The 13,868-nt window shown below is 37.7% G+C and overlaps 1 protein-coding gene across 5 annotated transcripts; it reads left to right on the top strand.

Annotated features, from left to right (window-relative positions):
- The first annotated feature begins 406 nt into the window (after positions 1–406).
- Positions 407–7,287, top strand: LOC116251541 (vesicle transport protein GOT1-like). 5 transcript variants are annotated; one of them, XM_031625871.2, is made up of 8 exons: positions 407–560; positions 2,089–2,150; positions 3,110–3,170; positions 4,114–4,205; positions 4,294–4,374; positions 5,969–6,066; positions 6,141–6,216; positions 6,948–7,287. In XM_031625871.2, the coding sequence occupies exons 3-8, from the start codon at positions 3,143–3,145 to the stop codon at positions 6,981–6,983; spliced, it is 411 nt and encodes a 136-aa protein (XP_031481731.1). In that variant the 5' UTR covers positions 407–560; positions 2,089–2,150; positions 3,110–3,142; the 3' UTR covers positions 6,984–7,287. The 5 variants fall into 5 exon arrangements, with proteins under 5 accessions (XP_031481731.1, XP_031481734.1, XP_031481732.1 ...); XM_031625872.2 differs by having other exon boundaries at positions 427–560; positions 2,100–2,150; XM_050077137.1 differs by having other exon boundaries at positions 429–560; positions 2,057–2,150.
- The last annotated feature ends 6,581 nt before the right edge of the window (positions 7,288–13,868 follow it).

Genomic DNA, 13,868 nt, shown 5'->3' with positions numbered 1-13,868 from the left:
TATTCTGTTATATATATATATATGCCTATTCTTCAATCTAATCCTTGAAAAATGACAAAATCTGGTTCAAAAATCGGATTTGGATATAAATATAAAAATCAGATTCAGATTGTAAAATTGGATTTCTGATTTGGATTCAGATATAACTTTGCTTTATTCGAATTCGATTCCGAATCCGAATCCGAGAATATATGATTATCCGAAAAAGTGGATAGGATTAAAGATGTATCCAATCTAAATCCGATTCATTAACATCCCTACTTACTAATCATGGCTGACGCTCCGTCATATTCTGGACAAATTATTTTCTGAATATAAGGAGTGATATGTAATATATAAAACGTAAAGCGGGACTTGTGAATAGATTACACGTTAGGCGTCTTTTTGTAAATTTCTAAAAGAAAAAAACTATTCCCATGTGCGAATATCGACGAATTTTGCCGGCGATGAGGAAGACGGTCGAGGGAAAGGGGAAGTGAGGTTCCTTCCCGCAGAGAACAGGATCTTCAACATTTTGAGGTATCCCAAAGTTGGTCGAGTAGCCAGTATTTCAATTCTAGGTAAGGATCGAAAGATACCCAGATTTTTCTTATGCAATTCTCTCTCTTTCTCTCTCGTTTATTTCTGTCCCTGCTATTGTCTGATCTTTTGTTCGATTTCGCATATATGAAGTGAAAACAGAAATTCACAAAAAAAAAGAAGGAATTTCTCAGTTTTCTTCTTCTATTTCAAATGTTCTTATTTATGCTTCATGATATTTCAAAGGAAGAAGGAACGAGAATGTCTTTGATCTTTACCGTATGGTCAATTTCAGATGATGTTTGCCGTTCATAATATGCACATGAATCTGTACTATTAGTAAGTGGTTTTGGTTAGTATCTCACTGCGGCCAAACTGTTCTATAGAATGTCATCAAGGCATCACGCAATACTGGTCTACACTTCTCATTTCGTGCACATAGACCGCTTACAAGGGAAGATAATAATAGTGTACACTTATAATTTCATTCGCAGTCTACTTGCAGGGGAAGATGATAATTTTCTACACTTCTCCCTCTCTGTAGGTGCATATGAATGGGAAACCAGGAAGGAGACTGTAATTCTGTAACTAATCTGATTATGTGTCACTGACCCTTAGGGGATCTAATTTTTGGCCTGTGAATATCCATTTTTTTGATAAATAGAGGTTGAGGGAACCTTCTGTCATCGCAAGACGTTTACTGGATAATAGTCTACTCTTCTCATTTCATTCACATAAACTACTTACAGGGGAAGATGATAAGGCAGTTTAGATCTTACTCATATGCTATATTAACTCAAACATGAGAACGGACATGGTGTGAATAAATTGGGCTTGCACATTGTTGTTCTTATTCAATTTCTGGGTTGTGGCATGCCACATGTACAATAGATAGCGATTCACATTGCATATTATTTTAATCACCGTTTCCTTTATCTTGATGTCCATGCCCAGAAATCTAAAGATGGCTCTTAGATAAATATTGTCGGTATATAGACAAAAAGTGTCGGCCTTCAGATTCAGACAGTGTATTTCCATATCTTTCTATGGTTCTATTTCCATGCCAGAAAAACATGGTCCAAGAAAGGAATCAAGTTTTCTGGTGTCAGATATGATCAGAGGAAAAATCTGGTAAAGTGAGCTTCAACTAGCTGACTGAAAAGGTTTTAATTTTTTTTCAAAATTTTTTATTTTGTTAATGAGCTGCTGCTTTTCCAACAAGCTGCTGCTCTTCTAGCCATTGGAGGTTCTAAGGCTAAATTTCTAGGCAATAGAAACCCTACAATAGCTAGTTTCTCTTCTCTATTGAAGGGATAATTATCCATTTTTGTATTCTATGCTTCTTGCTTCAGTGTAGTTAAGAGTGTATTTTGTGAAGTTTTGAGTGTGAGAAATATAGATTTTTATCTATGTGTTTATATGGCCCCAAAGCTGGGAACTTTGTTTTATATCTATCTGTTGAAGTTGATGAGCTATGAGGTGCTGGGTTGTTTTGTGATTTGCTGTCTGGTTTAGTGCTGCTGTTTGAACTTTGAAGGCTGATTAATAAATCACTCTTGCTGTTGGAAGGATCCTTGCAGCTGGTCCAGATCTCCTGATTTGAAGGCTTATTATAAAACTCCCTTGTTTTGGTGAGTTTTTTCGCTTTTTTTTTTAGTGGAGGAAAAGTAACATCTCTCTTTTCCAATTTTCAAACTTACGTCCACCAAGTACATGGTCTTCTATTATGGAGCATTATATAAGAGGTAAAGGTCTTTGGAAATCTGTTGATCCCCAGTCAATATTTCAAAAAATGTTAATAGAAAAGCCAAAGAGTTGCAAGTTTGTCATTGGACTTTGACTAGGTCTAATGTTATTAAAAGTTAGCTTCGTAGGCCTATTCCTCCAACTTCATTGATTCATTCTATGGGTGAACCTGTTCTCCAATTAGTAATGGAAGAAAATAGATTGTCATATCTTAAAACTTTATAAGAATGAGGGTGTGTTAGCCATCTCAAGACCTAGAGATTATGCCAAACCAAAACATATAAACCATCAGGGAAGCAAAATGCATAATGAGATCTGCACCCAAAGATGAGCGAAAATATTTGGTACCTGACTCCTCTGATGTCAGAATTTGTTGCACTATGATGCACCCAGACCTAAGCTGTGTCAACTCCAGTGTTGTGTCCAGGCAAGTCTATATGACATGGCAAGTGCCTCTTTGAGCAGGTCTAGGTCAGATTCAGATACGATCCCTTCTCTTTCTGATATACTTTTGAGTTTTGACTGTTCAACTTCTTCAATGCAGGTTTCAGACCATTATGTTTGAATTCTTGTTGGTCATGGTTTCATATGTATGTTGCTGTACCCAGTACTCACATTTTCTGAAGTGTTGTGACTTTTATACGCACCCCTGCACCTACACTCGACTTGGACCTTTGTGATTGCTTTTATCTGAGTCAAAAGTCAGTTTTCACAAAAGGGAGATATCCTTATTACAGGAGAATTCTCCTTGTATCCTCCTAACATTTTGCTTTTAAACAGTTCTAACTATTTAGGATTTACCATCATCCATCAAACTTCTTATATTGGTTTCTGTTTATGGCAGGCTCCTGGACCTTTGAACATCTGAAGGGCCTTAATGGCATATGAATTGGATGAACAAAAAAGTGAGATATTACTGTACAAGCATTAATAGCTTATTACTCTAGTTGTAATTGTGGAAGAGCTTGATGGGTTGGTCACATATTTAACCTTTTGAGAATTCTCTGTTGTATGCTACTTGGTTCCTCACTGACAGCTAATGAAACAATTATTTGGTTTCTTTTACTGCAATTATTTTGGTGATTTTACTGCTCTCTTTTGACTGTATCAAGAACTGGAATTTGGACTTGGATGGTCAAAAGCACTTAGTTGTTACTTAGTATCCTGAAAAGGGCTAGTCGATACCTAGTGCGACTAGTTGGGGCCCTTGAAAAGCCCTGAAAAGGGCTAGTCGATACCTAGTGCGACTAGTTGGGGCCCTTGAAAAGCTAAGACGATCCATTTCTGCAATAATTTTTAAAACTAAAATCCATTGGAAAATAATGAACTATTTGTTCTAGTGTTTTAGATTAGACAAAAACCAAGAGAATGTGCATTTGGGCTGTTTGGGTGCTAGACATGTGAGAGCCTAGATCCTTCTTAGGTGCATCTCTTAACTAAATACTTGGGGTTGCTGAATTGGTTTATTTTGCATTTGTCCATTATAGTTGCACTGGAGGATGACAATTAATTCATGTGATAGTACATTATGTTGCCTGGAAATTCTAATAGTCCATCATTCATATTTATTTCAATGCAAGTCTATAGTTGCATGCAGTTACGAAATCCATTGTGTAAACAGATGTTCATCACATTGAAAGCAAATGTCGACCTGAAAAGCAGCTAATTCATCTTTGTAATAAATTTTTGAACTCATAGAAGTGAATTTTTTTCTACTGGGGCCCCTTAGATATTGGCTTAGATCATACATGCAATACTTGGTAGGATGAGGGGGTCTTTGTATTGTAGTTATGTTTTTTTTGGAGCACTTTTATTCCGATTAATTGTTTTTCTTGGTGGATGACACAGGGATAGGCGTGGGGCTTATAGGTTTCGGCCTTGCGTTTACATTTCTTGGCATTATTCTCTTCCTTGATAGGGGCTTGCTTGCTCTTGGAAATGTAAGATGCTTAATTTATTGAATTTCTTCTTTCCCTGTGAAAGTGATATTTATTGTAATGCTCTGTGACACTTATTTGTGGGATCTAGATTCTCTGCTTGTCCGGAGTGGCCCTTATTCTTGGCTGGAGGTCAACCTGCAAGCTCTTCTCTGAAAAAGTGAATATCAAGGTATGTCAAAGCTGGAAGGGAATCACATCATTAGCAGTAGATAGAGGAGAAACTTAAAACAAGTCAATGTGTGTAAGAGTAGATTATTAGTTGTTTCCGATTTGATAGAAACGCTGATTAATCTATATGCCATATTATCAAATCCAATCCGTTTATCTGATCTGAAAAGCAAGAGAAGAGGACACATTTTAAATTTTTTGGAAGTAAGAATTTTGCATGTAGCATGGGAGGCAATGCCATATCACATGGATGCAGGTGCTATCCAAAGCACAAAAAGTAAGTACCAAATTCAGTTAACAACACCAAACTGCACACGAGTGAAGTGTAAAATGTGTATATATGTAGTTGACTGCACCCTTCCTAGGTTGCAATTGAATTTTGTGAGTCAGAGCAGTACCGGCATCTGATGTGCGTGCAATGCGGTTGCAGCAACCTCCTTAAAGGGTCTCATCTTACATATTGGCTAGGACAAATTTGCAAAAGGAAAACCTATTACATTATGGTGGCAAGGTTTATTTGAAAAATCATGTGAGACAATATTACATTCATGTTATAAGGGCAGCAATTAAGACATCCAAATAGACATTTATGGGATATGCATTTTGTTGGAACTGTAGGAGTTTTAGTACAGAAGTCAACTGATGATTTCATGTTATAAGGGCAGCAATTAAGACATCCAAATAGACATTTATGGAATATGCATTTTGTTGGAACTGTAGGAGTTTTAGTACAGAAGTCAACTGATGATATTTCTGAAGAAGGGACAGGAAAATCTTGTAAATGAACATGGCCCCTCTATTTTTATATGACGCATTGCTAACTTGAAGCAGTAACTTGTGAAACAGAGAGACGTCTGCCCCAGGGATGCCCCATGGTTGGCCCCTTGTATCCATCTGTCGTTTCTGTATCTTCAGCTGTATCTACAAATTTACATGGCATGGTACAAACTAAATATCTGCTTTCTACCAAATTTTGATACAATCTAATCATCTATAACAAACTTTACAAAATAATGAAACTGGATGCCTGTCCAGCTTGGCTATATATAATGAACATTTTTTCTCATTCTTTTCTTGTCTAACAGTCTAAGTCATAAAGTATGCCTTTTTGATGTCTCATAGTAAAAAAATAAAAAGTTAAATGGAACTTCAGATTTTCACTCTGGTTCTTGAAGCTGCGTGAGTTTATCTGAATAGTAAAACATGTAGCAGGAGCATGTTTGACTTTGTCCAAGAACCAAAAATTCCTGGTAACGTCAATTGACACTTTCTAGCAAATGGGAGTCTTGATTCCTTGGTCGATTAGAGAGAAATGCAGAAATCTTTTGTGACATGATTTAGAATGCCAAAGCAATTCCGAAGCACTTAAGCGAACTAGCTGATGAAGTTTCCCATTCTATACGATGGAGCCTTTTCCACATAGTGGAGTAGCTAAATCCTAGGAAAAAGATGATGATTTTCTGAAGTTCAAGCCTTATGGTGACACTGTTTTGTTCGGCATACATTTTTGCATGTCTGAAGTGGAGATTTTCAAATGAAAAGCATGTGATGTTTGCTGATATAAGTTATGAATCTAATCTTTATATAGTTTGCAGGGTTCCCTTTCCTTCTTTGTTGGCGTGTTCCTCATCTTAGTTGGTTGGCCTATACTTGGCATTCTCTTAGAGTTTTATGGCTCCGTCGTTCTTTTTAGGTGGGTTTTTATTTCTGAAGCTCCTAGTACATAAACTTAGTACAAGTATTCTTACCTTGTTTGCTATGTTGCAGGGGTTTCTGGCCCTCCATAAAAGTTTTTCTTTGCAACATTCCAGTATTAGGGTGGTTCATTCAGTACCCATCTCTGGTATGAGCAACCTCTGATGCTGTTTGATGACATTTAATTAAAACTCCCAAATAGGTCTTTGGCTTCTTTGACATGATGGAGTTCTTATAGACTGGTAGTGTGTGGACTGAGGTGACTCCAATTTGGAATGGCCTCTTAGATTCTTTGAGAATGGTGAATGACGAACCTCTGGATTCTCACCTTCGAGCTCCCTATGGAACCAGTTGCAGTTACGTTCTTGACCATCATTAAATTGATAATGAAACTGGAGAAGGCAGTAGAGCTTGAGACTTGGTGGCTGGACCTGCCAGGGATTTCATATTGCTCTGGGCTATACGTGTCAATGCAGTGTCTCTACCTAAGAACCACCCTCAAGGCAATCATGAAACCAGTTGTCCTCCCTTCGTGCGTAAAAAGATTCATATGGAAGGAAATTTCTCATCTGTCTTCATTCATACAAAATGTCTTCTCTTCTCACGAGATGGGAAGAAATTTTCTATTTATTTGGTGAGCTTTGTGCACTGTCTGCCCTAGTGTGGTGTAAGCAACAAATTAACCATATGCTACGTTTGTTTTAGGCAAGCCACAGGGGACTTGGTTTTTAGTTAGTTGGGCATCTGAAATTAGAGACTGAAACATTATTTGCCTGTAATTGATAGTTTTAGATGTTGGTGTCTTCGACTGACTCTTTTTGCATCTTGTATCCTTCGGTTCCACACTCTCTTAGGCTGACTTTTTTCTGTACTGTGCAGTTCCTTAATCGCTTCTGGCAATCAAAAGCAGCTTGAGACCACGTCTCAAAGGGTTGAATTATCCAAGCAGGAGAAAATGAAGCTAATTAAATGTTTAACCGTGAATTGCCATGGGTTGTACATGTGAATGAGCAATGGCTTGTTATGATAGTTGCTTCATTCTTGTTATCAGCTAGCCTGCAAGCGTCCTCCATATGATGCACGCAAGGGCTGTGGGTTAGAGAAAGGTGATTGGGTACGGTCTGGGTTTAGGTGAAATCACTTTCATTAACTCTACCGAATGTGAGACATGAATTGCCTTTAGAGATTATCAACATGAATAGATATTTGGCGAACGTAAGTAGCTTGGTAAGTTACAAAGTGACTTCTCACCGTGCGTTTTCTTAAAACACACTTGTTATCTGTGGAGTCGGACTACTCTTGGCGGAGAGGCTGCATAAGCATTCTATGTTAGATTCTCAATTGTCTTGACCTTCTTTCTGATTCTTCAGACACGACCTCAATGTCTATCCCTTTCCCTTCTCGTTCTTATATTCTCTCACCTCTTTTGGTCCTCATCATTTTAAGTCTCGTCTTCAGGTCCGTCCAATTTTTTAGATTTTCCTTCTTAGTAGTGACTAGATTCATAGCAATTGAATCGTTCGAGACGGGGGGGACACTTTGTCACTAAAAGGGAAAAGGCAAAGCATCAAAGGAAGCACGAAGCTGTGAGGCACCACAAAAAACAAACGGGCAATGCGCTCACACCCATGAGTCCCGAAACCATACTCAGTTTTCTTTCTTCTATGTTCACTTCCAAACCTGAACAGTCGACTGGCCTTTTTTCTTTTGAACGACGGAAAAAAAAACTTGGAAACTTTGTATTCTTTTTGGGATGCTTTAAAATTTAAATCTATGTTCTCTTTGGAGTTCACGAAAGTGCTTTTGAAATAATATTACCAATGTAGATGAAATTGTTTGTCACTAGAGCTCCCCTTCCTCTTTAACCGGTAAATTTTGTCAAATCCTAACATATTCTTCAGTTGCCACACGGTCTGTTCCTCGTGGCGTAGGAAAATGAGCTTTTAGATTTCTCTGAGTCAGTAATGGAAGTATGGGATTGATTATCGGTCCAACCTATGACCCAAAGTTTGGACTTGAATCTGGACTTCGTCGGTTTTCTCATAGAAAAGGGGGTTCTAACCAAGAACTAATACTAGCCAGACCTGGTCGATCGATACATAGAAAACGCCAGCGGATCTCTGGGTAAGTCAGTTCCGCTAGATTAGTCGCCCAAATGACTGAGACCGGCCGGGCATCCGGTTCATAAAAAGGCCATCAATCAGTTTCCACAGTTGATCCAACATTCGTGGATCAACAGAGACGTCGCAAATCAAATCTTAATTGAGTACTTTTGGACGTCAACTTCAGGCATTATCATACTTGACAGCGGCTGTTGCTTGCCACAAAACTGGAGCCAAGTGCCACTTCTTCAAGGGTAGAGGCCTGCCAATATGAAGCTGGAGATTGGTTAGAGTACTTGGTTAGGCGGCTAAATATATAGAAGCCAAAAAGAGTATTCATGAAGGCCGAGAGACTAAATAAATCCACTCTTTCAATCCGATGCAGATATTGCCTTTATAAAAATTATTCAAAGTTCGATGAGGGTGCTTAAGTTGGCTTTGCTTGGTTTGTGCAAGCTCATTTGAAAAAAATTGGTTACTGTTACAAGAAATGCCCAAGCTTATTTAAATGCTCTAACCTGTGACCTGTCGGTCTTTTTGTGGGCATTTTATCTGTCATAGTTCTGAATTTGCTTTTCAAGCGTGATGTTCAAACCAGTGTCCTAAAAAGTCTGCCGATTGAGTGAAACAGCCGATCCAACAATTCAGTTAAATCGATTGGTTGTAGATTTTGAAAAGAGGAATAAAAAACAATATTTATAAAATTACTGACAATAAAAAACATTGAAAAATTTTAAAATAACAAAAATGATTAGCATGTAACATGTGGCACCTCTGTCTCGGCTGATGGATCAATTTTGATTTGATTCGAGTTGGTCGATCTAGGCCAATTCCATGACACTGCAGGGTTGTTCACTAGTCGGAACAATAACATACTCCTTCATGTAAATACTTGTAGATTATTGAATCTGCCTAAGGCATATACATAATAAATATATTGCGTTTTCATTCCCAAATGACCAAACCAAAGTCACATCGGGGCATGGCGTCTTTAGCGAAAAAGTGATGAGACTTTTTGTTCTATGGCCCAGAAAAGGGGCATGTGATCAGAGGTATACAGCATTGAGAAAAAGGCAGAACAGCATTGGGACAAGCTAATCGATCTAAGCGAAAACCATTTGCAGTAATTTGAAAATATCAGGTTATTACCCGCAAAACAAGAATAAGAATTATTGAAAAAATGTCGAAATAATTCTCAAAATGTTGATTGAAAATAAATACCACAGGTGATGATGTTTGCCGGCCCTCAGTTAAACAAATTCCTTTCCTTATGTACTTTACGTGAATATTCATCTTTTTTTTTTCTTTTTAGAATTTTAAAAGAATTGTGCACGTGTGTCTGCTGCCATAATAAAATTATTATAAATCCATTATTCCTCATAATTTTTTTTTATTATTTTTCATATACTTATAGTCCAATCTTGGTCAAACCTTCGTCCATCAATTTATTCTCTAGAAAATGAAGAGTATTGCAGGATCACTTATATGAAGAAGCATCATGCTTTTCTAAAATGCATTTGAACATCTTCACCTGTTTATCAGCCAGCTTGTAGGGATTAGGCTCACTTTACTTGATGATGACGAACATCGGGAGTCAGTACGTCTACTATATTTATATGAACGCAAAGCATATGATTGCAGGTCTCAGTTTCATAAATATATATATATATATACAATATCACAAAGAGCAACGTACAAATCCCTCAGCTTTTTGAAGATGATTAATATAACCAGCCATCAGATCTACCTCTTGGGATGTTCCAATCCACCTTTCCTTGCCACGCGATGAGTCTGCACATGTGGACTGACTTAACTCTAATACAGTTGCAGTGCACCAATCTAAAACAGACTCATCCCAAAACACCGCGGAGTTAGGATTTGTTGGTTGTGGGGCACTCCGGTCACCAGCTCAAGTTTGATGTCTGTGCCTCGTATCGTTTCCAAGTTATCATAATGTAATTTTGAATTCTTCTAATAGAACTTTTGATATCACTGCCTCTTTGCAAACTGCGGCTCACACCTTCTATATGGAAGGTGATAAACCACCACAATTAATGATAAGTGCTCAAAGGTTTTATAAAAGATAATGATCGGCAAGTACAACAACAAGCTATTCCCACCTCTTGAGATGGCAATCAAGAGAGGCTTAGCTCAGCTGTATAACTTGGTAAAGTAGGTTGTCAACTTGAACACGGTAAAAAAATATGCGACCACATATACCAGTACAGGGGTAGAGGGTGGTGGGTGTTTGGGGTAGAACGCTTGCTTCGTGTGTTCGACCTCCTATGAAACACCAGTTTGAAGGGTATTTTCATCTTTATAAAGAAAAGGTACTTCTTCAGTTTTCTTATTGCTGTCCTTATAAGAAGGCTTCCTCCTCTTTTTTTTTTTATTATTATTATTATTAAGGGTGTTTTAGTTATTCAGGCATTCGAAGACCCACTTCATGTTCGGGACCTGAATATGTAACTTGCTAATTGGCCATAAGTGGGGTTTTAGGTGAAAATACTTTGCGTAAAGCCTCGTACCAACCCTGCCAAACTTCAGCCATGGTATTGTTCTTGGGGGGCGTGGCAGTCAGGCCTAACCTTAGCCTAATTAGCCTGTTGGGTGGTCTGACCGCTGGAGAGTTTACTACTGATCCAGGGAGAAGTGACAGTTTTATTCTACAAATTAATGATATAAAACTAAGCAGCCAGGTATATATATATATGTGGTCTTACTCTTTTGTTAGTGATGGTATCATCAGGCGGTCTACTAGCTCTATATCCGACTACAAAATGCATCATATAATGTGCATGCGCCAGAAAGAGTTTAATAACATTAGCTAATGTCACAAATTTATATTCTTTTCAGATATGTATAATATTTGTCTTCTCTGTATATATATATATATATATATTCAAATGCACGTTCTTTATGAGACGATTGTTTATATAAATATCGAAATTGGGAAAGAGGCACATCATCTTCTCCGGCCGGTTTTGACATTCAAGATTTTGGTTTAATTCATTCACTATTACGTATGTTGGCAATTGAAATTGGTTAAAAAGAGAATCACAACATAACTGCTAGCACGGGGCCAACTTCTTATTAGCGAAATGTCTTGTACCAAAGGAAATGATTGATTCTTTATTATTGTTTATGAAGTAAAAAAATTTCCATTTCACCTTAATTATGACCCTCTCCTTTGAAAAGGCTTCTCGTACTCGCCTATGGGTGTCTTGGTTGAATACATGATTTCTTGAAGGTGAGACTTGTTCATTCTTAAATGGTATACACAAGGCAAGAGGCCTCTTTTTACTCTTTCATTGGTCCTACACACATGCACACGCAGAAAAATTAGATCCTACCTTCTCCAGATCTTGATAACTTAAATTTATCTTTATATCTCCCACATCATGCATCCATTACCCCTATCAAGTAACATTTTAGACGGAAACACAGACAAAATAAAAGTCAAGATTGTAAAGCATTAGGATCGAGTGTGCTTATACACACAGATACGCACACAAAATCTCACTAGATTAATGCAATTGCTACTTTTCCATTATAAAATTTTCATATAAACAATTAAGCACTCATGGAAGCATGAGATCATAGGTAAGAGGTAGCGGAAGTACTAGTGATCAGACCCTAGGGGGGGTATTACTACAGCGTTGAGGTCAAACTTCCCTAGATTGAAGATTGAAGTTTAAGACTCTTTTACTTTTGGGTTAGTAATAGGGATGAAGGCAGCAATTTTTCATGAGGCAAGCCGAATTAAAGTTTTTAAATTTTAACTAAAGCTAAAATATCATTTTTCAAAATTTTTTTATACAGAACAAGTAAAGTTTTTTAAAATTTACATGTAAATTTTTTTGAGACGGAGCCAGGGCCCATGTAAGCCCTATAGCTCCACCCGGTTAATAAAAGAATATTTCATCATATAGCTCCACCCGGTTAATAAAAGAATATTTCATCACACATCCCTATCCTTGTTTGAGAACTGAAGCTTTTACCCTTTCACGCATCCCTTTAAGGTATTAAGTTTGCTTTCAATGCGTGGTGATAACCTTTTTTTTTTGTAGTACAATAAGTTGTCATTTTACGAGTTCAAAACCAATACTAATACTGACCACCTAAGAACTTCTGTCCATTCATAGCAACCACCTATCTTGAGTTTGGCCCTACTTCTTTTCTCCAACATAGAGTATGATCACGTCCCAAGAAAGTGGACCCATTTGTGTGTAGCAAATCTTCTTTATAGTCATGTAAGAGAAAATAATATCTAACTTAAATACAAGCAGCAGCTGGTTACGAAACCGCACAACTGCGATTGAACAACCTCGGTAAGAATTAATGGAAGCCGAAGACTTCGAATTGCAGAGTCATCGAACCGAATGCATGGCAGCCGTGGCAGAGTATCATCCTTGATATGTGAAAGCTCAGCACCCAGCTCAAATGCCAAAACCGTGCTTCTTTGTTACTTTCCCCTATCATTTTATGCGCTTTTCTCCATTTATTGAAAACAATGCTTCTTTCCTCATTGTGCAAACATGACATGGATATTCTGGTCTCGTGTGTGCCAGACCTCCTGTCAGTCTCTTCCTTCCACACGTGCTTCCATTAGTTCAACTGTACCATCAGAACCCAAACCAATGAAGGAGTCTGTGAAAAAGGCCAATGCCCATATAAACAATACCAGTAACACAAACACGGATAATATATATATTTAAGAGAGAGAAAGATGGGTAGAAAATTAAAGAGATCAAGTATAGGGAAGATGAGAGGAGGGATGAATGGGTACAAAGTTTTTGAATTAAAATAAGAGCATGCAATCTCTTGTACCGAGTCACACCACTTTATTCCACGTATCGAAGAACTCCCCGCTTGTCCTTTGCTTCATTCAATATGTGAGTTTAAAGAAAGGAGGGATGTCACGTGAGGCCTCCGAGTTGGCAGTCGGTCAACATGGGAACAATCAACAAGATGCGAGGACGTAATCCAAAGGGCAAAGTACTCTAAATAAACATTACACAACTTCTTCTTCTTTCCATTTTTTTTTTTTTTTGCTTTTATTTTCTTTACCCTTATACGCCATTCAATTCAATGTGAAATATCAAAGCAGAGCTCTAAAAGTTCTTTTGGGGAACTTGAAATTCCATCTGTGCTTTCAGTCTTGTATCCTGGTCAAATTGGTTTCCTTAGACAACTTAAAATAATGTCAGGCATAGGACTGGTGGTGGGATGAAGAAGATGGAGCTTAACTGGCAATATTACGCAACCATTTGTGTTTATATGTACGTTCATCTTATCTTCGTCCACAAAATCTGAACAGAAACTTGGATTTCTGTAGTCAGATAGATTCCAGAGGCATGACAAAATATAGACTAGATTGTCATTCTATGTAAGAGTTGAGGCATGGGGAGATCTCTCACTGCTTGTACCGATGGAGTTCTAGACCTTGTGGCCAACAGGAAGGAGGGGACTTTGGTTCTGTTCAGGCAGTGAGATAACCCTCCTATTCTCCCAAAAAATTATATTTAAATGCTCCGGTTCAACCCAATCTAACCTTTGGACATCCCCTTCTTGCAAAAGTAAAAATTTCCAAGCTTTTTCCATTCCTCGAAGGTGAAAAAGAAGCAAAGCAAAATGATCTGTTCTCTCTGAAAGCATTTTTTAGAAGTATCAGTATTATCGTTACTGTTCTATAGAT

The sequence above is a fragment of the Nymphaea colorata genome, chromosome 3 (genome assembly GCF_008831285.2).
Source record: "Nymphaea colorata isolate Beijing-Zhang1983 chromosome 3, ASM883128v2, whole genome shotgun sequence".
NCBI classification, from domain to species: domain Eukaryota; kingdom Viridiplantae; phylum Streptophyta; class Magnoliopsida; order Nymphaeales; family Nymphaeaceae; genus Nymphaea; species Nymphaea colorata.
This window is presented reverse-complemented; position numbering and strand designations above follow the sequence as displayed.

Excerpts from the sequence above, each read along its gene's own strand:
- LOC116251541 (XM_031625871.2), top strand. The coding sequence starts at position 3,143 with ATGGCATATGAATTGGATGAACAAAAAA. Across the intron at positions 3,171-4,113 it reads TGAATTGGATGAACAAAAAA|GGATAGGCGTGGGGCTTATA; the intron begins GTGAGATATTAC and ends TGGATGACACAG. Across the intron at positions 4,375-5,968 it reads CTGAAAAAGTGAATATCAAG|GGTTCCCTTTCCTTCTTTGT; the intron begins GTATGTCAAAGC and ends TATAGTTTGCAG.